Raw genomic sequence first — 26,486 nt, 5'->3', positions numbered from 1 at the left:
GGCGGCGGGGGGGCGGGCCCGGCGGCAGCGGCCTCCCGGGGCTGGGGTCCGTCTCGGCGGCAGCGGCGGAAGTCTCGCGAGGGAGCGCGGCCGGGATTTGGCGGTGCTGCCTCCCTCCCTCCCTCCTCCCTCTCCCTCCCTCCCTCCCTGTCGCTGGCTGCGAGGCGCTGGTGTTTGTGTGGAAGGGGGAGGAGGAGGAGAAGGAGGGCAGGCGAGAGGAGCCCGAGCCCCACCATCCGCCGAGGGGAGCGGACCGGAGCCCCCTCGCTGCCCGCGGAGCACTCTCTCCCCCCCCTCGCCCCGCCATGGCCTCGGGAGACACCCTGTACATCGCCACGGACGGCTCGGAGATGCCGGCCGAGATCGTGGAGCTGCACGAGATCGAGGTGGAGACCATCCCGGTGGAGACCATCGAGACCACCGTGGTGGGCGGCGAGGAGGACGAGGAGGAGGAGGAGGAGGACGAGTGCTGCGAGGAGTGCGGCCCGCACCACCCGCCCCATCACTACCACCACCACCAGCCCATGATCGCGCTGCAGCCGCTGGTGTCGGACGGGGACCCCAGCGGGGCGGGCGGCGGCGCGGCCGGCGGCGGCGGGGGGCAGCTCCACCTGCACCACCACCACCAGGAGGTGATCCTGGTGCAGACCCGCGAGGAGGTGGTGGGGGGGGACGACTCGGACGGACTGCGGGCCGACGACGGGTTCGAGGACCAGATCCTCATCCCGGTGCCGGCCCCGGCCGGGGAGGACGAGTACATCGAGCAGACCCTGGTCACTGTGGCCGCCGCTGGCAGCAAGAGCGGAGGCGGCGGCTCCTCCTCGGCCGGCGGAGGAGGCCGCGTTAAGAAGGGCGGCAGCGGCAAGAAGAGCAGCAAGAAGAGTTACCTGAGCGGGGGAGGCGGCGGCGGGGCCGAGGGCGGCGGCGGCAGGAAATGGGAGCAGAAGCAGGTGCAGATCAAGACCCTGGAGGGGGAGTTCTCGGTCACCATGTGGGCCTCGGGTAAGTGCTCGCCGGACCCCTCCCTCCCTGGGCCGCGGGCCCCGCCGGTGGCCGCGCGGTGCGGCCGGGACAGTTTTGTTTTGAAGGGAGGCCATGTTTTGATGTGTGCGATGGGCGCCGCCATGTTCATCGCCAGGGCAAGTATGGCGGCTCCCCGAAAAGATGGCGGGGTCTGCGCTGCCGCCGCCGCTCCTGCCCGGCCGCGGCGGGGGGAAGGAGGCAAACATGGCGGCGACTGCCAAGATGGCGGCGGCGGGGGGTGCGCGGGCGGGCGGGCGGCAGCGCCGCCGGCTCCCGGGCCAGGCCGCAATGGCGTAGTTTCTGCAGCAGGGGGAGGCGGGGTGCGGGGCGAACCTCCCCGCGCTCCCCCCGTCCCCGCCCCGCCGCCGCTCCCCGCGGGGCCCGCTCCGCGCCTGCCCCTCGCCCGCCCTCCCCTCCCCCGGCCGCCGCCGCCGCCCTCTGTCCTCCTTCTGCCCTGTGTCCCGGCCCGGCTCCCCGCCTGCCGTTCCGCTCCTGTCCCCCGCGGCCCCGGCTGAGGCGTGTGCGCCGGGCCGTGACCGCGATGTGCGGGGAAAGACTCGCCCGCCCCAACCCCGCGGCTCCCCGGCCCGGGGGCGGCGAACCCCGAAATACCGTGTACAGCTCGCCCGGGGGCCGCCCGGCCCCGGCCCCGGGCCCGCTGCGGTGGCCGGGCGGGCGGTGGGTGGGGCCTCCCCGCCCGGAGCCCGCGGTGCCGGCGAGGGGAAGCAGCTCTTCGCCCCCGCGGGGCTGCCCGCGCCTCCCGCCGGCTCGGAGGGGGCGGCCGCAAACAACCGGCCCTTCAGAGCCTGAGGGGCGCCGGGGGTGACAGCCGAGAGGGGCGGCTCCGGAGCTGACCTCTGTCCCTGGCATCCGCGGGGAGGAAAGGGGTAATTCCTGGCTGGCGCTCGGAAACCGTCCGGCTTTTCCTCGCCTAGGTCTGAAGTTTTAAATAAGCTTTTTAAGTAGGCACAGGGAGACCTTGTCGTGTGAGATTCTATGTTTCTTGAGGATTTTTTATATTTTTTTTTGTGTGTGTGTGGGAGTGTCTTTTAAAGGTAGTAAAATCTTGTGGAAGTGTTGAATATCTGTGGGACTTGGAGTAAACCTAAAATGCACCTGCCCTGCCCACTTTATTTTTTTTTTCCTTTTTACAAAAATGTATTGCCGGCAGCAACGCTCTGTAATCAGAGTTCTGTCCATAAGTTATGTAAATGTGAAAAAAAGAGGTCAAATAATACAGTTCATGTAATATTTAAATTGGCGGGTGCTTTTTGAATAGTGAGTTGGTAATCTATCTTGAATATCATAATTTTTGTACTCTTTCGAATTTTTTAGGAAGGGTCTAGTAAGATAGAGGTACTTGAAGCTTTTGATGTAGTCAAAAATGTTTGCACTCTGTGATGTTTGTAAATGACCAGTAGTTGTTAGAAAGGGCAGTGTAGACGGGAAGGTGTATTGGACAGCTGAATTCTCCTGCCTGAAAAGATGGAAAGCACAGTAGTATGGATCTGTGCTCTCGTTTTAAATACAGGTGACTACTTCAGGAAGTTCCACTGAGCATCTGACACTACTGGCATGTTGACAGCCCAATGAGTTTGATCGAAGTTCTTCTTTATTAAGTTTCCCAAATGGTGTTCTTCTGTGAATCAGTGTATGAAACTGAATAAATTCCCTTCCTGGTATTTTTCTTAGAACTGACCATCCAAGAAAGATAAAAGATAGTAGAAACTAATATAATCCCCTGGCTTGTGGAAGCTGCTGGAGGTAGCTGAATGCAAGTGGCTGTATGACTCATGAGCTGGCAGGATACAGGACTTCACTGAGATCAACTGACAGTCTCTGGCATGTATTTGCACTCAGAAATTCAGAGTGCCTGATAGGATGTTTCCTTAGGACTGCATGCTGATTATTATTGGCCGAAGATAAGCATGTGTATAATCAATAAATTTGCTTTCCTTTCTACATACACAGCTTTTACATCAGGGGTAGCCCTATTGATTTTGGTGGCTTTCTTCTTTAGGAGCATGACCATGCAAGCTCAGTAGGAATGATACCCACTTAAAATATACTGGAGATTGAATTGCATTGCTACATTTAACTCAATTATATCCATGATGCAGAAGATTAAAGAATACCTAGTCTGACTTGACTTCTAATGCCAAAAAACGCCCTTCCAAAAGCAAATCAAATATATCAGGAAAAAGTGTTAAGGTTTGACCTCCCCTCCTTTTGCACATACGCAACCCCCCAGCTTCAAACAGCCTTTGGTAATAACCTGCTCAGTCGAGAGTGTTGTGAAGTTTTACTGAGAATGTTGGACACCTCTTATGCCTCATATGCAGCTTATTTAATGTTGCAGAAGGGGTCTGATGTGGTCAAATGCTGGGGCTTCCCCCTCCCCGCCCCTTCCTTCTCTGAAGTTGCAGAGGCTGGATTGTTGCCAGAGAAAATTGAAAAAGAAACAAAACTTGAGGCAGAGGGATATACACCCAAACCCAAAAAAACCCCAACCTGAGTCTCCCCCCAAAAACCCCAAACTAAATCAATGCCAAGAAAGCCCAGAACGACTGGCTTGCAAAAGGGTAGTTCTAAAGTTTCCCTAAAGAATCAAGCATACTTTATTTTGAAGAAATGTAGTAGTTTTGCATCTGTATTTTGACATAATTCAAGTCTTGCTTGCACACTGATTCAATTGACTGTTTTAAAAGCTAAGTGAAAAGTTAACCAAAAGACAAATGGTAAATAAGGCCATGCATCAAGATAAAACAATGAGCCATATATTGCTGTGCATGGGATTTTGAATTGGGAACAAGGACACTGTGCTCACCACAGTGTGGGAAGACAATGTGAATTAATTCCTTGTTGCTGTTTGCTGGTGCTACTATATTGGCTTGTACACGGGTGGTACCAAATTTAGCCAATCATGAATCTTTTTCCATAAACGAGTATAACATGTCTTGTAGCAGCTCTTGAAATGTGTAGAAATAATCTGTGAAATATATAGCAACATGACTAAAGGAGACTACTTAATCCTCATCTTGTTATGTGGTTACTTAGAAATTGCAGTACTGTTGTTGGAAACAATTTAGACTTACCAGAACTTCTCTTATCACCTTGGTGTCTAGGGTGATATCAAGCTTGTGACCCATGATTAAAGTGTTTAGTTTGAGACAGAAATGCCTTGTTCTAGTTCAGATCAGCTTTTCAGTTATTCAGAATAGAATTATGTCTTTCTTCATGTGTTCATGAAAGTAAGAAGTGAATGAAGGTGTATTTCTGAAAGGGTTGAAGAGGCGTATATGGTGGATAGTTCAATCATGTTTCTACAGTGTTTCTCCTTTATATCAAATACATGTATCAGAAAATTGCATATAATTAATGGAGCTCTGCAAGTGAGACACCACAATTTGTACTAGAAAAATTGTTTTTATCTAGTGGAATTTATTTGTACCTTTGCTGCATTCACCTTGAATCATTGTCTTTAGTGAGTTTTTCCAGGTTGGGTGCACACACAATAGTGAAGGGGGAGGGGAAGGATCGTAAGAAATCACTTTGTCAGATGGTGCTTGCAAAACTGATTCTTGGATGCAGGAACATTTGGGAAGGTGGTGCTTAAATGCTGGTTGCACCAAATGCTGGAAATTTCAAGCAATTGGGGATTAAGTTTGAGGGGGGAAAAATGGATTAGTGTAACTACATCTCCTTCTAGGTAATGATTCTTTCAAGTTTTCAAACCTGACATAGGTGTTTGCTTTAACTGTGATTGTTAGCATGGTCTACAAGCTCAGGGCTGAAACAGCACGACCAAACATTGCCCACAGGTGTTAAACTGCTCAAGTATCCCATCCCTAGATGGGAAAAACAAAGATACAGAAGTTACATGTGTGTTTTGGAAATTATTTTTGATACTGCAGCAAGCCTGGGCTGTGAACCCTTATTGCGAAGCTTGGGGAGTTCATTTTGGGTTTCTAGAAGGTTCTTCAAAATCTCTTAAACTTTCAATGTCTCAGAAATCAGAAGGGTTTTCATTTTACTTCATCAGATTGCAGGGGTGAGAAAAATAACCATCTGCTGTCTGACCAGTTGTCTTACATAGTATAAATGATAGATGAGTCATTTAGTTCAGTTGTGGGCCTGTATCAAGGATGGCCAAAATGCTTTGCAATGACAGATGGGTAATGAGCTTCTTAAAAAGTTTGTCATAATTTCTCTGGTTTAAAATATTACTATGACAGTCTATTTCTGACTCTGATTAAGACAATGACATAGGTTTCTGCTGTATAATAAGTATTGAGTCTGCCCTGACATTTTTTCCACTGATAAGGTAGACCATTCTCTGTGTTTGTTTTAAATGTATTTTCAGTTTTGAAAGTGAAATACATGAATGTGGTTCACCATCTAAAGTAACTCAATTAATTTGGTTCTTAGCCCACCTTCAAACTACAATGTCTAACTTGCTATTGCATCCTTCCCAGGGACGCTCGAGTCGCTTGTGTGCTGACCATTCAGAAGGTCATAGTGCTTCAGCACAGTCTCATAAATGCTGAAGTCAGATGATGACTACTGATATATGCACTGGTTTTGTCAGTTCATGTCTCAGTGGTGTGAAATAAGAGATGGGTGACACAGGGAAAGAAGAACCTGTTCTCCATCTGTGTGCAAGGCACGTCAGGGAAAGTAACCTAGCAGCCGTTTAGGTTAAAAAATGACATACTGTGCAAAATGGAATTTTAACATTCAGAAGTGTCTGCTAAATAACTGTATTATTTAACAAGCTAATTACAGTTCTTTGCTTCCAAACATGACCAATGAACTAATTCGCCTGAGGAGATTGCAATGTGGTAGCAATAACCAAGCTGTTACCACAGTGCCTTGGTGCTGCACAGCTGCCGAATACATCCTTTATCCTGTAATTGCTTTTCAGCTGTTCCTAAAAGCAAATGTGTTTAACCGTGTGATCATAAAAAGAAAATTTTAAGCCTAAATGTTGTTCATCCTTTTAGTGGGTAAGTAGAATGTATTTTAATTTGGTGCCTTGAGGAGGAAGCTATAGGATAGGATCAGGTCTCATTGCTTTGCTACCAGGTGTACCTTCTGAGTTCTTTTGCACCCTGTTTTCCTCAGATGAAAATTGATTGAACAACAATGCATTTTCCCTGCTCAGTAATAGGGGAGGAGGATGGCTTAGAGATTTGGTGATTTAGAAGGGGAATATGATAAAATCAAGAATAAATGAGGGAAAAATATTGACAAGAGCTTCTTGGATTGAGAGTTAAGAGGGTCATCTTAGAAAGCTGGGAGTTCCAGAATTGTCAGCTGGAGTTACCTGCTGGTCTAGAAATGTACAAAATAATGGGATTCCAAGGTGGATGGATTTTTCTGTGCAACAGAAGGGCTGCAAGGGATGGAGAAAGTGTGGTAATAGGAGCAAAATGTGATCAGTAAAGTAATGTTTTGTTATTGATTTCTTGCATGGAGTCTGCAGTTATTAGTTTTACCCCAGTTATCTTCCTTCTTCCTACTTCAGTTGATACTTGGGCTTGGTTCTCTTAAAACTTCAGGTTGTTTAACCAGTAGTCAAAAGACATGACTGGCTAAACACTGTACTTTCACTGGTCTTAATAAAAAAAAAGTTTGGCATATTTGCTTTGAAGGGCCTAAGTGGGTCCAGTTCAACATGTGTATTGCCCATATTTAGGGGGTGGTGAGAGAAGTGCAGATGGGAGGACACTGAACATGAAGATGTGTTAGGATATGTCCTAAAAAGGTGCATAGAGCAACCCAGTTTAGACTGAGTATCTACCTTATTGTAATTTGGCATAGAAGGATGTAGGGGGATATCTGTAGTGTCTCTAACAAATGAGTATTTTACAGCTATGTAAAATAGATGGATACTGGATGTAGCTGTTGCAGTGACTGGTAGTGGATGTTTTTGTGAAGATGATTATTAACTAATTGACACACGTTCAGATCCTCTGTGCCTTTCAGAAAAGGCCATTAAAATTGTGTTCCAAGTTCATTACAGAAAGCTGCATTGGATCTATGAGAGTAGTGCTTAAGCTGAATGCCTTATATGTGAGTCTGCTATACTCTCAGGTGGTTTTAAGGGACAAAACAAAGTAGATCAGATAGTGTATATATAGTAGTTAATTTACTTTTCCTGACTGGCTCCATGGTTCTCTCTGTGTATAACTTGCATGGGTGGCGTCCAGAGGTGTCACTGTAATTTCAGGGTTGTGTCTGTGTTTTTCTTTGCTTTGGATGCAACATGTTTGAATCTCTGATGCTTCATGAGAGGAAAAGGGGGAGTTAGTTTTGCCTGCAGTGAGCATCAGAACTTGCTTGAAGGCAAAAAACATCAAGCAGTTGACTAGCCCAGTTTGCAGCAAGAATTATCAGTTAACTTGTCAGCCTGAGTGAAAGTTTGCTTGCACTTTACCCTCCAGACTTTGAGCTGCCTAGTCCAGGTAGGTAGGCCATCACAAATAAGCTAAATTTCTGCACAGAGGACATTGCTAAAGTTTTTTCATTTCCAAACTTCCTCCTAAAAAGTGTGGGGGTTTCTTTTGCGTGTTTGCATTTTGTTTTCCCAATGACTTGATAATGTCATAGGATGGTCAGGATACCAAAGAGCTCCTGAAGTCTTCTGCTACTTTTTCAGAAGTATTAGCCTAACATAATACTTCAAGGTAACTGTTTTGTATTTTATTGTTTTGGTTTAAATTTGTTTTTAGACGTGGAGGTGTGTGCTGCTGTAGAGATGCAGTTTTTTGTTACAGGAAAATAAGGTGGTTATTTATTTTCACACAACTGCTAATATATATGAAACAATAGTTTCTCTTATGTTTTACTCTATCCAAGCAATATGTTGATAGTTTTTTGTGTTTTGCTCCAGTAGTCTGTGGAATTAAATAGCTATGGAATTGACTTGTGTTGTCAGACTTTTGGGAGGTAAAGGCACTGAAGGCTGGCTTTCAGTTTGGTCCTCAAATAACAAGAAAGCACTGTGGAATAGTGAACCTTTACACTAGGGAAGGAAAGAAGATCTTTAAGAATGTGTACAGAATTTCCTGGTTGACTCATGCGTCTCATGTGAGGCAGGAAATGAAAACTTGTCTGTGTTATGAATGTTATTAAACAGACAAACTGCACGTTCTTGGTAGCTGTTGGAAATGGCCATGTTGAGGGCAGCTGGTCTTATTCTAGTCTACAGCACAGAGAAGGTGTCACTTTTAGCTTAGCAAAAATTCTATGCCATTCTGAGCTTGATGTTTTTTCTCCCTGTGTAGGCATTGCTACATAATGTTTCTAAGCTTTGGTTAGAAAGAACAAATTGTTGCCAAATTAGAGGATTATTGTCTTGAATTTGTAACTCCTTCAACTGCTGTAAAATTTAGCATATAATCCTCGCTTAAGGTAAATTCAGTTGCTTTTTTAAAACACGGATAGGGACTGAAAGGTAGTGTGGTGAGGGGACAACTGAAAGGGTCAATAATCAGTTTTGTAGTTTGAATTTAATGCTGCAAATAGTATTTTCTTATTTACACTTCTGTCTTTGCAGCGTTGGAGTCTGTTTTCCTCTTTCACCATGGAATATACATGAACTGCTATTTGATCTGGTAGATCAGATTAAACCCCAAACTAGCAGTAACATTTCTAGAAATAGCTCAGTGGCAAACATTAAAAGCAGGCATTACAAATTGAATAGAAATTTGTGTGTGGTATATTTCATTTATTTGTGTGTCTTGTTCTCTCTTTCCTAGCCTAAGTTACTTGGTAATGACTAATGTTATTTCCTGTGTTTCTGTTTAGGGAAAAAAATTCCCAAAACATTTTGTCTTTTGTTTTCTGCCTTATGTTTTCCTATCTTTTTTTTAATTCGTGAAATACTATTTCTGTCCTACCACCTTGTGTTTCCACGCTTAAACAATATCTGTAAAAGAAAACTTCCTGTTATTTTTGTATAGCCTCTTGTGTATAAAACAATTTCCAGAATCTGCTCCCCACACACATAGTAGAAGTACTCTCAAGGTCTGTTACATTGAGCTGAGTAGTTACAGCCATATATACTTCTGTTGTCCTAGGTGTATTTGAGGGTGTAAAAGAGGGTAGGTGCTGGGTCTTTCTTTCTGCTGCTGTGAATACTGCAGTGAGGAACATAGATGGATGTTTCTGTTCTCTCTCATTTTTGTGTCTCTCAATTTCTGTTATAAAATAGCAAGAGGAGGTAGAATATGCATGGTACAATGTTTTTTGAGGTATGAATGTGAGTAGACAGCAACAGCAGGTCTTCCACCTGATTTCACTGCAGTCCTTGAGCACAAATTCATAGGAGGAGCTCTAGAGCAGAGAAAGCAGCAGTATCTTAACTGGCTTGCAGATCAAAGCTTTAAATAATCCCAGTCTACTGTTTACACAGTAGAGGGGGAAAGAGCTTAGGCTGGCCTTTGCCACAGAAGGAGAAAGCCCCCTTGGGAGAGACACACAGTTAAGTTACTTGCTTTCTTTGAGACCTGTCTGCAAGTGTTAGGAAAACTTAATTTTACAGGCAGGTGCTGAAACCCATCAGCAGCTATTTTTAAATTTCTTGTCTCTCTATGACACTTCTGTTGGAAGTTAGGGGAGTCTGAAGACTCTGAAGTAAAGATCAGTAGTCCTGACATCTCAGGGTTAAGTGTCTGCTGCTCTTCTGATAGGCCTGCAAAGTTAGGGACTGCTGCTGAGTATCAGAGTGGGTGTAGTGAAGATTAGTCCTGAAGAAGTTAAGGGAATTAAATATTTAGGCATTGTTTCAGGAGAAGTACATTATCTTTCAAGTGCAGCCAACATTCATAGGATTGTTCTACTAATTTCTGTATTTGTGTTTAAAGTAGATATGCAATTTCTGCTTTTTTTCCTCACTGTATTCTTTCTGTGTTCTTCAGGCTGTAACTGTACGGGTGTCTTTTTGCTCTCCACAATTAGTGTGGAAATCTGAAAGTGCAGTCTATTCTTTTAAATGTGCAGCAATATTGAATTTGTATTGAGATGTAGCCTAATAATTTGTATGCTGTTTTGATCTTCAGTATGTATTGAATTCAGTATTTTGTATATTTCAGATGATAAAAAGGATATTGACCATGAAACAGTGGTGGAAGAGCAGATCATTGGAGAGAATTCTCCTCCAGATTACTCAGAGTACATGACAGGGAAGAAACTTCCTCCTGGTGGAATACCTGGCATTGACCTCTCAGACCCCAAGCAACTGGCTGAATTTGCTAGGTAAGTAGGAAGAAAGGAACTTCAAAATTGTTTTCACTGGTTTAATTATGAAACTGTTAGGCAAAATGGTATACTTAGTATGGCTTATTCCATTTAATTATCTTCTGAAACAAGGGACTTACCACAGCATCGCCACTCTGTTCTGAACTAAAGAGATGGGATTTTATTTTCAGCAGTGAATTCTTCAATGACTTGTGGTCTTTAGTTCCATTGCGTAAGACAGGACCTAAATACATTGATAGACTGCATCACTCATCAGCTTAGGTAACCCTGCCTTGGGATTGGACTAGATGGTCTCTAGAGATCCCTTCCAGGCCCAACAGTTCTGTGATTTTTACATGACAGAACATTTTTTTCATGTGAGTAGCCTTAAATTCCTGAGCACCAAAGGATCTGATACGTGAAACGATGCATTTGGGTGCAAGGCTACAGTATTTAGTTGGCAAAGCCACTTATTTTCACTTGCTGCTTAAGCTCAAGGTCTTAAATTGTGTGTCCTGCACTTTCAAGTGCCACTGATGATTGCAGTTTCCGTTGGTAACTATACTGCTTGGATTTTCTTTGGTGAGTCACAATTGTCACTCGTTTACATATCAATAGGTTGACCTGAGTGACAAGGTGACTTTTACTTTCAAGTGGTGGTGGAGTGACTTGCAGGGAGGCGGGGGCAGTGAAAGTGTCCGCTGGGCCCGGCTCTGGTGCCGGGTGCTCAGGGCAGCCGGTGGCCACCAGAGGGCAACCGCGAGGGCAGCGGAGAAGCCGCTGAAGTGCTGCCCTGGGGTTGGCCCTGCTGCACTGGTCTGGTGCCTTGTGCTCCGCTCAGTGCAGTGTCTCCAGATGTCTGAGCACGGCTGCCGGCTTTCTCTGGCTGCTACTGCCAGATTTTCCCAAGCTGGAAGCAAAACATGTATACAGCCACATTCATTTTCATTTTTTTAGCAGCTGGCTATTCTTCAGAGCTCAGGTGCACAATTCTGATACTCAGAGCAGGTGAACAGTCAGATGTTTTTATCCTTACTACCTAGTAGCCAGAGAGTGTGTCTTTTTCCAGGTAGTTGCTAGATGGCAGGGACTGTTGATACAAGTTCTGGTCTGGCTTCTTGGTTAGCTGGATCTTGGTGTTCAGTGTGTGCATTTACCCCTGTTTCACCTTTTTGATCTTGCTGCTTTTTGCAAGTTTTAGTTTTGTCCTGTTACAGTGTAGTGTGTGCTGGAGGAATAACAGCATGTCCTCATCCCACAATTACTTTCTGTAAAGCCATTGAACTATGAATTTTGAAGGATCCTAGTAAAATAGTTCTGCAGGACTTGCTTCCTGCTTCAGGCTATCTGATCTGGAGATGTATAAAAGCACATCACAAACAGCTGGAAACAGGGTTCTATCCAAAGTGATGGGTGGTTCTAGCTATTGATACTCTTCTTTCTTGTTTTACTATCATTTATCAAAGTTACAGTGGTTTTCTCTGGGATCTGCTGAAGAGCTCCTACAATTTTTTGTGAAAGCAAATGTTTAATGTCTTGAGTGTACAGTGTTCCAATACTCTTGAGTGTATATAGTGTTCCAATTCTAAACTGTTACATTATTTCCACTCGTTGTGTTTAGAATGGTGTTCTCCATTACTTTTAAACATGCTAAAACCTTTGGTTCTGTTAGACACTGAAGTACTGAATAGCTGTCTTTTGTTAGGAAATGTAAATAGTTTCTCTCAGGGTATTCTCCATGCAAATACTGAATATTTTTTCTCCAGTTTGGGTTGAATACTTGAAATGGTTGTCAGGATTTGGGCTTCTTGAAATGACCAGGCTGCTTCTATCAGATGTGTCTGCATATTTCTGAATATTGTAAAATGTTTTAGTTAGGTTTCCATTGAGAAAACAGTGGCTGCTGGCAGTATTTTAAAATTATCACTTTTTTATATTTATAGTAGAACATTCTAGGAAGTTCCAGAGCTAGAATTTATAGTGGGTAGTGAAAAGATTCAGTTTTATGTGTACAGCCTCCTTTCTCACAGCAGATAAAATGTAATCTGTTTCAGTCAGAAGAGAAATACATGACAGTGGAGTAAGCACCTTGGGGGGACATGGCCTTTAGTAATATTCCCAAGTTGCTCAAAACCTGTAAAAAATTCTTCTCTTAGCTTAATTGTAGATAAATGAGACTTTCATGCACCTTCTAAGAAAGGGGTTTTTTTGATTTCTTGGTCAGAATTGATGACCGTCAAACTTCTACTCTTGCCTTACAGTTGTAGGTTAATGTCTTAAATGATTGTGTTTGTTTATTCTTCTGAGACTGAAGAGTGTGGGTGTATCAGAATTTGAATATTTCTTGTTAAGGTCTTAGTCCTCTTGCAGTGAAGAGTGTTGAAGGGACTCCTTAGCTTGTAAGACGGATTCAAGTACTGATATCTGCCGACTGCTGTCTTGTTGTTGACCTTGCAGTGTGCAGTATTACTAGAAACTTTACATGGTAAGCTGGAAGGAAAAAAATGGGCTTACATGTCTGGAATTGGCTTTGGGGTTCAAGGAGTACAGTTTTTCATGCTAAAAAAATATGTTTGTTTAGTGTAAAGTTCTATGAAATTGTCAAACATTGCTCATTGCTTTACAGTTTAGAATTTCAAAATTCTCAGTAGCTGTATGCTGAAAACTTTTAGCAGCACATGAAGTTGAAAGTTACTTCTAAATTTAAGTAGTTTCATGTGCTGTAAGGCTTTGAATAACAAATTTGTATTTAGATTACTCGAAAAAAGAATTGTGACAGTCCACATATAAGGAAGTGTGAACTGGCTAGTAAAATTCTATGCTAAGTGCATTGTGCGTAGTTGAGAGAAAGTTATGTAGGGTTGCTTTTTGGTTTTCATTAAAGTAGTTGAAGGAATCTCACCCTACATTTGTAGAAATTACCTACTCCGAACCAGGCTAGGTCCACTGTTTATAACAAATGCAGCTTATTTTGATTAGGGATAAATTGACTTGAAATACGTGCATTGATAATTAGGAACAAAGTTCTGAGGTTAAGCTTAAACAAACAAAGCTTGAGTTCTAGTGGTAATAGATTTTGAGCAAGATTCTGTTGTTCTGATCTAGTTAGTGAAAGGTAATGCAGGGACAAACCTGATGCTTGAAGTTGTTTGTAGCTCTGCAGCCCTTCAAAAAAATAATTCAGACCTGTAGTAGTTGATCATCTGTAGTGGCCACCAGTGCTCAGAGCTCCATGGCTCTCACAGAGTGAGTGGTTGCAGTGTCTCTTGTGATACAGTTGTCTTTCACTGCCTGGTTTAGAGCATATGTCATTGAGTCATGTAGCAGGAATCTGGACCCTTTAACTGGAACTCTGGCAGTTTTTCCAGGAACAGCTTTTATGCATTCTATGATTCCATTGAAAACACTGTGAATAAACAGTCTGTGTCAGAACATTGACATGTTCAGTAATGCATAGGCAAATGACCATAAGTTACACCTGGTTGGCAGTTTATCACTTTTTACAGATTACTTTATTCTGTTTTAGGAATCTTGAATTTTCTCTAGCATGCTTTAAAAATGCAGTAAAAAAGAAAAAAAAAGGTGGAATTCTCTTAGGCTATCATATCAGAATGTGAAATGTTAATTGTGAATGATCTGCTCAGAGGGACAAAACCTAATAAATTACTATGTTTTCATTTGACACCTTTGACTGGGAAACTGGAAATCCCTTCAAGTGGAATAAAATATTTAATCCAAATCTAAATTGATGACAGTTCAGTAGTTAGCTGCGAAGAAATCATAGCTGCTTGGTAGTGAAAACTTGAGGAGGTAGCAGGGATATTTCTAGAATGTGCATATGGCAAATTCCCTCAAAGGAAGCCACCGAAAAGGATATCCCTGTTTGCCCCCTCTCTCCCTCCCTCTTGTCCTCCAGATACATGACTAAACTGGCTAAAGACAGCAGAACACAGACATTGGTAAAACAAAGAAATAAGAAGGAGTATCTTATAGCTGGGAAATTGGCACAGTAATGGGTCCTGGTGGTAAAAACTTTAATCTCTGTGGTTTTATTTTCTGCTGATCTTGGTATCTTTTCTGAAGGAGAGCCATTGTGAGGACTGGCCTTCCTTTCTATCCACTTTCCAAACCCATAGAAAACAAAGGAGAGGAAACTGCTTTAGAGTTTGAAATTGGACACCCTTCTTAGAAGTGACAAAGCCTTCTGGTCATCCAGATTTATGACTTAGGCCTCTTTATTAGGTGTATGCTTTTGTATTGGTTTTGTTCTTGTTACAGAGAAGCTTAAAGGGCAGTAAAGTGACAATTGCTTTACCCAGTGTTCTTCTAGGGGAGGGGAAATCTCCTGCTCTGTACCATACTGCACAGGTAACTGTCCCTGTTTAAACATACGATATTCCTCATAACTGGAACAAACCTAGTAATAATTTTTGCCAGAATCATGGAGTGAAAGAACCTCTTTATGACAGTTTTCTTCCTAACTGTGGCTCAAGCAGGTAAGATACTGGGTGTTCTTGACTGTAGATAGATTCCTCGGACACCTCGTGCCACTCCCCTTTCATCTTGTTTATCCAAAAGCCAGTCTAGCCAGTTCCAGGAGTTGTTCAGCACAAATGAACTCTTGCAGTAGCACAGGGTTCTGACGCTCAGGTCGGTTCTGCTCAGCAGGGCAGTACAAGGGGAATGGCAAAATGAGGGGAACATACCAGCAGTGCCAGTAACACTGTTGAGAGAGAGTAATTTCTTCTACCTCCGACTGTTCCCAGGAGGTGTGGCCATCAGCACCGGTGGATATCACTGCTGGTCATCAGAAACCTCTAGGATGTGTTAAAGGAGTTGCCTGAGAGAGAGAGTAAAGCTGTTAAGCTTAGATTTATGTACAGAGGGAGAAGAAAGGAGGTGAGAACACAGAACTCTTTAACAGTGGCAAAAAAAGGGAGATTATGGAGCAAGGGGAAGGTTCTATACTGTTATTTGAATTACATTTCCTTTCTTCCCAGCTTTAACACCGTTTCTATGGCTGACTTTTAAAACTGCATCGATTGACAAGTACATAGGTTGTGGAGTTTGACAGGGATTTGGGGAGGGCATTAAGGTTCTGTTAGGGTAAAGTACTCTCAGTTCAGCTGTGTAGATGAAAGGAGGTGGTTAGATTTAACTTTCAGATACTGCACAGTGACAATATTGCTTTCTTTATTTTGAGAAACTGAGTGGTTTAATACCTGTGATTTTACTCAGTCTTCCTTACGGATATGGGAGCGTGCTTTTATGGAGCTTATTCTGTAATGCTGCTGGGTTGCACACATTCCTGCTTCTTCTGCTGTCATCCATCCCCTCCCTCCACTCCCCCAGTGCAAGTTAAGACTTAGCCTTTAATTGCAGTGTTCCAGTGACTTGATCCAAAAGGTACCCTTCTTAATTTTCACAGTTAATTGATTTGCAGTTGTTTCTACTAGGCGTGACCCATGTAACCATACCACAGAAATGAAAATTTTGGTCTTGCCATGTAAATTGACTTTCTGCAAAGGCAACTGTTTCTGAAGTTCCACCCCTGTATTAATGTATGTGTCTGTAGTTGCATTAAATAGTGATATTTGTTAGAGTTCTGTTTTTGGTTAATGTTTCAGGCTAAGAAAACTTGGATGGAGCTGGTAGAGCTGCTCTACTAGGTGGGAACCAAAAGTCTAACCACCACCAGCAAGAGCTACCTGCACCAGTGTAATTAAGATCAACAGCCCAGATTTTAGTCTGGTCTCCTTTTGCAGAAAGTTAATTTTAAAGTAAGACCAAGATCTTTTTTTTCTAATACATGTGAATATGTAAGTCTTTAAATTCTTCTTTGAGGGATTGTCCATATGGTTTCTGCAGCTTTGTGAGCAAGATGATGTTTTTGACACAATGATCTATTGTAGCTGTGCCTGTGTTGTTCATGCCCTCATGCATTTAATCCAGGTGCACAAAGGGCCCAGCAGCTTCCTCCTGCCTGTGGCACTGAGATACAACCTGGACACCATTTGCCATCTCTTCTCTTGCAGTGTCTGCTGCTGTTTTGTTGATAAGCTTGGTTATCTATATAACTCTGTGCTTAAGCACAGTCTTGTTCAGCATTTTAGGCTTAACTTGCTGTGCTTCTACGGAAAGCGAGAAGATGTAAAATTGCTCATTTTTTAGCTGAGCTGTTTTGTCATTTGTGTTCAGATGTTCAAGTATACTTCTGGGCTGATACTCTTGAATATAGAAACAAAGCTTGAACATTAAAAAGTCCTGGATGGACATTCACGATGATCTATGCCTACTCAGACACTGAACTGAAAAATGTAGGGTGTGTGTCGATGCTGCAGTCTGTCCCATGTCGGACCATCCAGTTCACCTGCAGTTGGTTCCTCAAGCTCCCTGACTGCACTGACCCCGGGGTATTTTATTTTCCTTCTCCCTCTACCTTAACAGCCTGTTAGAGATCACACTGTTGCAGCATTTCTTTCTCAAAGATTGACTTAGTAACGGGGGCAAGACACAAGTGTCAGGAAGAGGATTTAATGCAAAGTGTGAAAATGCAGGCGCTGCCCACTAAAGCTATTTGCCACATCTCTTGTTAGCAATTCTCTTGGTCTAGTCACTCCCTTTACAGGTGGCCAGTTAAGACTTTGGAACAATAGTGGTTTTGCTCATTCTGATCATGTCAGGGACACAGATCTCAGACTTAGGAAATTTTTTTGGCTTCATTTTTTTGGGGCTGGGGGAATGACTCAGCCAACATTTAACAGGTTGATTGGATTAGGAGGAGGTGCTTTTGGCACCAGCTTTGTCTCCTTAGGGTGTTTGTTCTCTAATGGAATTAAATAATGACACTTTATTCTCTCATGTTCCATCTTGTCAAATCATTCTTCTGTGACCATTTTGAAAATTACAGATGCTCATTTCTGTCCCTTTTCCTGTATTCAAAAATCACAGAGACATAAAGGAGAATCCCATGCTAAAGGTAGTTGAAAGCTTTCTGTAAGGGTCCTGTAAAGATAGCTTTTGTGTGTGCTTTTTCCTATAACCTCAGTACCTGTAGTACTATGAGTCTGGAACCTCACTGGAGAGTACAGTCAGTCAGTTAATCCCAATCACTTGTTTGGAGTTAGGTATTTTAATACTTTACTCAAAGAGACTATGTAAACTGAACACAGCACAACCATTCTGTATTGAAGTTGGATTATGTAAGTTAAATGCAGTCAGTAAGGTCAACTGAATTGGTCTGTAGTCTTGAAAAAAATTGTTACAATGAAAATTAAGATAATGATGCGACAGCTGTACAGGAAGAGATGTAGTTTGCTGTGTTCAGAATATTTCTGCCCTTAAGTTGATGAAATTTTAGTTGTGCTGCTGGTTGTGGTGCACAAGAGGAACTTTGTCAATGCAAATACATTACACCCATTTGCAAGTCACTGTTAATATCTGTAAATGTGTTTGTAACCTTGCAGGAGACTGTAGTGTGGACGTACCAAGTGTAGTCTGGAGCTGCTCAGTCAGCAGGAGTTTCCTGAGTGCCCGCTTAGAGAAAAGAACAAAAGCACCCTCTAAATCCTTGGGTTTTAGTGTTGTGTTTGTGAAGTGGCTGTCAAGTGCTTTAGTTTGTAGATGATCACTTGAACTGTGCTACATCTGCAGTACTGAAAGGACACAGAGTGAGGGACCAGTGATAGCTGACAGAGCCATAGGAGACTTGTCCATCACATATGACTCCATTGGCAGCTGTAAGATAATTTTCCTAGGTCTTCAGGACTTCTGAGGGAGTTTTTTCACTGCTCTTGCCTTAATTCACTCTCTTCTCTCAGCAGTCCCTGTAAAGGGCACAGGTGAAAGCAGATTTCAGCTGTAGGAGTGGGACAGTACCAAAGAAGTCTGGACTCTGCTTGCAAAAACCAAATGCTTTTGTGGTCAGAATAGAGGCATTTTAGTTTATTTTCCCTACAGCTCTTGGGAAGTTTTAAGAGTTGCTGTTTAGCGAGTCTCATATCAGCTGTTAAAAAGAGATGTAAAAAAGTACATGTATGCACTGCTTGGAAATGTCTTTCCTCAACCCTGTATTTTTCATATCAGTTTCCAGAAGCAAAACTCATGCAAGTTAAAAACTGTCATGGATAGCAACAGACACTTTTCCTTCTTGACATTAAGAATAGTGATTCTGATAATTCCAATTATTTTGTTAATTTCAAGCCACTCATTTAATTGAGACTAGGATGTACACCAGCAAACCTTTGGATTGAGTTACAGATGTGATATGTAGCCACCTTGTCACACGGAACTGTTGTGTGCTGTATTGCCAGGAAAAGCAGTTCAGTAACCCACATGAACAGACTAGCTCTGCTGCCACAGCAAGGTTTGGGAATGGGCAAAATCTCATTGCTTACCTAAGGGAATCTCCAGCTGTATGGGGGTGCAGTTATTTATACCCACCTAGCGCTACTGTTAAAAGGAGATAAACCTTTTCTTTTTGATTTTTTGAAGACAGCACTACAGGTTTGAGAAATAAAGACAGCTGAAAGTGCAGTGCACTTCCCCAGAATCACATCTGGCTCTTCTGACTGGTTGTTGTAACACTGTTCTAAGATTGTTTTGTACAGAGAGTCTTACTGTATATGAAATAGATCTAACACATACAAACAATAGTTTCCTGGGCTCCTTATGTAGCAGTGGAGACTAGTGGCACCCATAAAATAATGGTGAAGATCCCTGTTAGTGACAAGGAGTAAATTGGTGATTACTTGTCAGTTGCCCAGAATGGAATCCATGTGTACAATAGCTTAAAGTAAGAATAATTACCATTTTTGTGAGTGGAATGGATGTCTACATTGTCTGTGTAGATTCTACAACTTGCCTGATTCCTGCTTTCCCTGCTTCTGTAGAGTTTTCTTTAGAAGTCTTGTGTGGTGAAAATACTGAAGAATGATTGAACCTATACTCCTTCATGTTCTGCTGAAGGGATGGAGAGAAAGTGAAGCTAAATAGGCCACATGGGTACTGGCACAACAAAAATGGAGTTTTCAAACAAAACCTCCTAATTACAATTAGAATAAGTCAGGAAAAAAATCAATTTCCACATATTCAGAGGATTAAGAAGGTAGTATTAAATGTCTTATTCTGTGTTTGAGAGGTCCTTCTGGAAAAGTAGAGCATTCCAAGTGCTAAATTATACTGTTAATATTTTTGTGAAGGTTTTGAAAATGTTAAAGTGAGTACCACTGACACATGTAATACTGGGGGATAAAATGTGCTCATTATGTAGGCACTTAGGGAAAAAGAGCTGTCTACTAATGTGTTTCTACTAATATTTTGTATTTTTTTATCTCTAAGAATGAAACCAAGAAAAATTAAAGAAGATGATGCTCCACGAACGATAGCTTGTCCTCACAAAGTAAGTGAATTGCTCAGCTTCTGAGTAGATAGGAATTTGTAGATCAGAATTTTGTATTGATGTTTTCTCTCGAGAATGAATAACTAAAATATCTTACTGTTAATAGAATATACTCTGTTAAATGTATTTTAGTTGTCATTCTCTAGAGGCTTCCTTTAAAACCTTTCACTGAATAATATATTATTCCCATTCCTTGTCTTAAGGTTAGTGCATCCCTAATCTTCTGGTAACCATGATGCACAGTCCCTAACATGCTGGTTTTACTGTTGTGATTTCCCGACACCCAAGAATACATACTTGAAAGAATGTTCTGAAAGCTGTTCAAAGTACGTTCCTAAGATCTATATATCCTCTGCTTGGAAACTATGACAGATTTGGAGTCTAGATCAGGAATCAGCAATTTATGGTGCAGATGCCAAAGTCAGCTTTGTTGGAAGACTCTGAATTACATTCCACAGAGCTGGAAAGTGCATCATCATGAAAGAGAGAGGCAGGCATCTTGGAGATAACGATTCTGACACACTGGTAGCAGGGAAGCTTCTGTCTTGAATAAATGTTGCCAGTCACCTAGATTGGTAGCATGTGGCTTTACTGCATTATCCAGCTTTTGTAGTGCTTCTTTTAGCTGACTTAGTCTGTAACAAAAAAAGACAAATACAATCTTGCTGACTTCTGGTCTAGATAAGTGTGAGCCTAAGCAAATAATGAGGGCAGATAGCTATTAGACATAGCCATTAGAGAGCATGAATAGAAGGCTACTTTCTGACAGCCATGGTGTAAGGAATTTTCTGAATTCCTCTTTGTGCTTATATTGATTTCCAATTCTCCACATTCTAGAAGTGTCATTTTTTTTTTGTAATACAGTATGCAGAAATACAGGAACAGTTACTTTTTACTATACCAAGGAATGCTACCTTCATTTCTTTGATTTACTTTTTCATAGCCTCAATTTCATCGGGGGGGGGAAGAATGTTCTATCCTTCCATTTTCTATCTTGTGGTGTTTGTAGGCTTTGTGCATTTATGAATTCAGTTTAAAAAAAGAAAAATACTGTAGCTGTAGCTGCTGCTCTCAGAGGCAAGAAGGGACTTCGAAATAAATGCAGAAAAAAAGTCGATGGTCTGTTTACTTTGGCGCTGCTTTGCCCCACCCAGTTCTGCTATGTGCAATGAATGGTGGCACAGTACTTCAAAATTACCCAAACAGATTCTAGTGCCTGAAGAGAGAACTCCTGAAAGCGACATTTCACCCTTTTTATAAGAAACAAAGCTTATTTAAATGTATTTGTTTCAGAAAAAAAAAAATAGAAGCCTGCACAATTTAAGATTAGCAATTTAATGGTCCTTTAGGTTCTGTTGTTAAATTTTATACCTCACAACATAGTGATGTTGGTAGATGTTAGTTTTATGTAAACTAACATCACTTGTTTACGTAAACAGCATCACTTGTAGTACAAATAGAATTTATTATTATTAATAGGATTTTATGAGGCATTTTGAATCTTGATGAAGATATTTATAAAACATAGGATAGATTTCTATTGATTGTCTCTAAGAGGTGAAAAAAATGTAGAAAGATTAGGTAAATAGAGCCCCAGGTCACTGCTGGCTTAAGCATACTCTGGAGTCAAAAGTGGTATTCTTCTGTTAATGAAGGGTTGACCCCCAGGTTAAGATTTCTGATGCTGTACCTGAGTTAATGTATCTTCTGCTTTTCGATTGAGTTGGTACTAACTCAGGCTGTTGTCCCACCTTATTCAGCTGCCCAGTATCACTTTGTAGGTTTAAACTGCAGCAGCAGTGGCACTCTCTGTCTCATGATGGTAGCGATCAGTTGCTGCTGCCAGTTTGGACAAGGTAGTTCCTGTAAGTTGTTATGTGCTGGAAGCGCTCTTGCTCCGTTTGCTCTCAGAAATGAGGAGGACAGAGAAGGAAGAGGACAGAATGTTGGGGGATGGTGCACATACCAGTTGGTACTAGGGAATAATCTGTGGTATATTAGAGACTATATAATGTATTGTAGTACTGTAGTTCTTGGAATATAGCACTTCAAAGAGTATCCGTAGGTATCCATGGACTCTTCTTCTGTCTTTTTTTTTTTTGGTTGGATTTTTGTTTTGTGTTTGTTTTTTCCTCTGAGACCTGTTAAGTGCTTTTGTTTGGTTTATTAATTTGCTTCTGTCAGAGCTGCATCTTCTCCATGAGACTGTCCTATTATTCATTTGACTGCACATGGCTCATAATACTGAGTGAGGAAAGGGTTTGGGATTTTTTTGTTTGGGATTGTGTTTAGGTTGGTTTTTTTTTTTTGTCAGCTTTTCAAATGTTTAGTTTTCTTGTATTGCTTTTTTAAAAATAAATGTAAGGGATGTTCTTTTCAGGCCAACTCTTAAGAAAGTATTCAGGATATAAAAGCATTTAAAATGCTTGTACTGTAGCAGATAAAACCTTCTCTATGAGAACTGGCTTATCTACTAATTGAGTTTCACTGTTCTTTTTAAGGGCTGCACAAAGATGTTCAGGGACAACTCTGCCATGAGGAAGCATCTGCACACTCACGGCCCTCGAGTACACGTATGTGCAGAATGTGGCAAGGCCTTTGTGGAGAGCTCGAAACTAAAGCGGCATCAGCTAGTTCACACCGGAGAGAAACCCTTTCAGGTACTGTTACCCTGCAGGCATGAGTACCCCCACTGCTTCTGGGAACACTGGAGACTGGAACTGTAACCTGGCTTCCACAGGACTTGGGCATACTAGGGCTTTTCTAAAATCAACTGAGGCACCTGAAAAACTGGGGGTCCCCTTAAGCTAATTAGGCTATCATTTAATTATTTACATGGACTTCTCTTAGAAACTGGCAAATTGTATATACGTGGGAGATGCCTTTCAAAATATGATGTAAAGTTGCCCTCTTTAAAAATGAAGTCTGCAGTTACTAGAGAATTAAGAAGATGTCTCTTTCTCCTCATCATCTTTTCAACTTAGTGCTTGAGGACAGCTGAGACTTGAGTGTGTTTGCTCAGTTACCTCAGGGTACTAATTTTCAGTAAAGGTTATTAATCAGTTTTCAGCAAAATGATGGAATCACTGAATCTCTTTCCATTTTTATCAAGTCACATGGGCTTCTGCCACCAGAGGTCCCCTGCCCTCTTCATATGATACTTCCTATAAATCTTTGAAGTTATTCTTAGTCTTGAGCATATATGTGTTCCCCGGAACACACTTAAGATACGTTACATTTTTTGTTGATTATTTTCTAAAATATATTCTTTGAGAAACTTGATTTGCAGTCCTCAGGCACTTGCTTAGATGCATACACTGAATATTTTGTGTGGTAAATGTAAGTATTTATCACTAAATGTTCTGTCCTTAAGCCCATCTTAAAGCAGGTAAAATGAGTATATCTTTGAAAATCATCACTGAAAGAAGGAAATTCTGAGTGAAATCCTGTTTCTGTTTTGTCATGTAGGGTAGGTACTGTTTCACATGCAGAGAAGGTGTTTTTAGTGGAAGTGCTTGCTTGCAAGCTGGAAGTAATTTATTTCCCTCTTTGAAAATAGATATGCTGTTGTATATAGTGTATACTATATACTGAATTACTGCAGTTTTTAGTGCAGTTCACAGGGGATGCCCACAGCTTCACCCCTAACAGTCTTCAGCCTCCGGCTTCATGTTTGTGCAGTCTAGTGATTTAAAGAAGACTGTTTTTCTGATCAGTGATGGAGATGAGTTCCATTAGCTTAACAGAGTGTGTCTTTTCCTTCCAACAGTGTACGTTTGAAGGATGTGGAAAGCGTTTTTCACTGGACTTCAATTTACGCACACACGTGCGAATTCACACTGGCGACAGGCCCTACGTTTGCCCGTTTGACGGCTGCAATAAGAAGTTTGCGCAATCAACCAACCTGAAATCTCACATCTTAACACACGCTAAGGCCAAAAACAACCAGTGAAAGTTGAGTAGAACGTTCTTGAACTCAAAGCATCTTACAGGAAAATCAGTTGGAAAGAAATACGCCTCCCCTTTGTATATTGTTTCTAGGAAAGAATTTTAAAAAAAAGAACCCTACAAACCTAAAGGACGTGTTTTGATAAGTAGTAAATAAAAAGCAAAAAAAAAAACCACACAGAAAACTTTAAGGTGACATTGCTAAGAAGCTCCACCTTGCTCTGTAACCCCGTTTCAAGAACATGGTGTTTTGTAAAGTGCAGCCCCAACCGGACGGGTCAGCTCATGAACTTGCATCAGAAAAGACAATTCTTTATACAACAGTGCTAAAATTGGACTTCTTTTCACATTCTTATAAATATGAAGCTCACCTGTTGCTTACAATTTTTTTTAATTTTGTATTTTCCAAGTGTGCATATTGTACACTTTTTGGGGATATGCGTAGTAATGCTATGTGTGATTTTCTGGAGGTTGATAACTTGCTTGCGGTAGATTTTCTTTAAAAGAATGGGCAGTTACATGCATACTTCAAAAGTATTTTCCTGTAAAGAAAAAAAGTTATATAGGTTTTGTTTGCTATCTTAATTTTGGTTGTATTCTTTGATGTTAACACATTTTGTATAATTGTATCGTATAGCTGTAATGAAATCATGTAGTATCAAATATTAGATGTGATTTAATAGTGTTAATCAATTTAAACCCATTTTAGTCACTTTTTTTGGAGAAATACTGCCAGATGCTGATGTTCAGTGTAATTTCTTTGCCTGTTCAGTTACGGAAAGTGGTGCTCAGTTGTAGAATGTATTGTACAGGCACTGACCGTTTATTAACACCTGATAATATGTACATCCCCCATGTAATAGAAAGGGCAACAATAAAACAGTGGTCCTAAAGAAAGAATCTGGCAGAAAATGATCTGTAAGCGCAGTCTATTTTCTTTTGTTGTCCAGAGCAGTTCTAGTTCCTCTTGACCTCCCAGAAATTGGAAGCTAAATAAACTCAAGTTTCCTTTACTTTGCATTCAATTACAGTGATTTGTGATGCAATTAAGTAATGCCACATCAGGTGGTATGTCTAAACAGAATTGCTGACTGTAATTCTGGTTTTGAGTGACCTAGACTTCCATTAACTGGAACGGTGGATTTGGAGACTTGGCAATGTAGTGGGGAGTGTTCTGTGTGCCTGGACAGCAACTAGGTAAACCAGTACAGGAAATAACTAAATGGGAACCTTTGTTTAGTCAAGGTAAGGAATGTTGGCAGTTTAAATGCAGTAACAATAGAAAGTGGAGGAATGGTAGGGTTTGAGTGATCATACCAGAAAAAAAAAAGAAACTGTTTCTTCTTTTGGCTAACTTGTTTGAGTGTAATGATAAAAATTCTTGCAACCTTTTTGGACACCTTTTGTTTCACAACAAGAACTTGAAGTTCTCAGAGAACTTGATGGAGTTGAGTTTTGATGGTCTAACTAAGAGTGGTTACTTCTCATTTGTTCAAGTGTTCAAAGAAAACTTAGCAGATACTATAGTAAAATGTGACAGATTAATAAACAGAAGAAAATGCAGATAAATGCATAAGTTATTTTTTAGAGGCATGTAAAATATTTTAATGCAGTAAAAAGTGTTGTTACTCTTTTTCTGAATTCTGTTCTTACAAGGTTCATCAAAGTTTTCATTGCTAATACTGTAAAACTTAATTTTGAGTCCAGTGTTGGTGGTAGTGGCAAAAACATGGGTAATAAAGAAACTGCACTTAAGGCCAAGGGAATTTTCATCCATACATAAATTAATCTGAACACTGCAACTCTAGTCTGAGGTTATTAGGGGTAGAAAGAAAGTTGGGACATTTAATTGTAAAGTATGCGTTAGAATTTTGGCAGTATTTTTTCTTTTATATATAAGCAGTTTTTGAACAGGACAATATACTGAAACTTGTATAGTTATAGTTAAATTAAATTCTGTATACAGTTAAATTAGTGTCTATTCTTTTTGGAAGGAAATAAAATTAATTCAGTCTAGTTCTAATTGACCTTATATTTTTTTCTTAAGCAGTATCTGTGATGGTGCTAGGCTTGCACAGAAGTTTGCTTTCCTGTGTCATGAAGTCATTGAATTGCAAGGTGTCAGTACTTCATCCTTGAACATATATTAGGGACTGAACTATGTTACCTCGAGCATACATTTGAGACTAAATTATGTTAAATATTGATTTGAGGACCAACTGGGAGCTGTTATTGCCTCTGGTTATATTGCATCTGATTACAGAGAGACATTTCCTTGATATACTCCTGAGTGTAAGTAGCAACAACACTCAGTAGCTTGAAAGGTCTTGCTTTCTAAGTACTTAATTCCATATTGGGTATGAATAAATACTTGCATTGAGCAGCTGCTATAACTTACTTAGGCACTTAAAGTATAATTGGCACACCTTGCTCTTAAAACATCATGCTTAATTGATTCCAGAGTTTTCCTCAAGGTTTTTCAATGAAAAAATTACGGACTTTGAGAATAGCAAGAGTTGACTTTGAAACCACCATTCCCAGCCTGCTATCAACAAGTTCCTGCATTACACCACCAATTTGTGAGCAAGTTCAGGTAAGGGGAGGAGAGTCTGAGGGGTGGCAGAAATGTGGTTTTAAAACTGGCAAAACAGTTCCATGCTGACTCGTTATACACATTCTGCTTCTCATTTGGATTGTACATTTACCTTGTTTGGTTCTGCTGCTGTCGAAATGAAAGGAGACAAATTCTGTAGCTGTGTATCCTTGGGACTCAGACCGACTTTAAAGGTAGAACTGACTAGATTTTTCTCTCTCTGTCTATTTATGGTCTGTCAGTAAATACAAAACAAACTGAACTTAAATGCTAATTACT

At 41.4% G+C, this 26,486-nt stretch overlaps 2 protein-coding genes across 2 annotated transcripts in view; one reads left to right on the top strand and one right to left on the bottom strand.

The window, feature by feature from the left end:
• The window catches only part of DEGS2 (delta 4-desaturase, sphingolipid 2), a 33,017-nt gene extending 32,051 nt beyond the window's left edge, over positions 1–966 (bottom strand). Inside the window, exon 1 of the mRNA XM_039552665.1 lies at positions 888–966. The gene's annotated coding sequence lies outside the window, so the exon portion shown is untranslated. The remainder of the gene's footprint in view (positions 1–887) is intronic.
• On the top strand, positions 72–25,637 carry YY1 (YY1 transcription factor). The gene is made up of 5 exons (XM_039552663.1): positions 72–1,002; positions 10,122–10,284; positions 19,606–19,666; positions 22,168–22,326; positions 23,436–25,637. Exons 1-5 carry the CDS (start codon positions 306–308, stop codon positions 23,616–23,618), a joined length of 1,263 nt encoding a protein of 420 aa, XP_039408597.1. The 5' UTR covers positions 72–305; the 3' UTR covers positions 23,619–25,637.
• The last annotated feature ends 849 nt before the right edge of the window (positions 25,638–26,486 follow it).

This window comes from Corvus cornix, chromosome 5 (assembly GCF_000738735.6).
Source record: "Corvus cornix cornix isolate S_Up_H32 chromosome 5, ASM73873v5, whole genome shotgun sequence".
NCBI lineage: Eukaryota > Metazoa > Chordata > Aves > Passeriformes > Corvidae > Corvus > Corvus cornix.
This window is presented reverse-complemented; position numbering and strand designations above follow the sequence as displayed.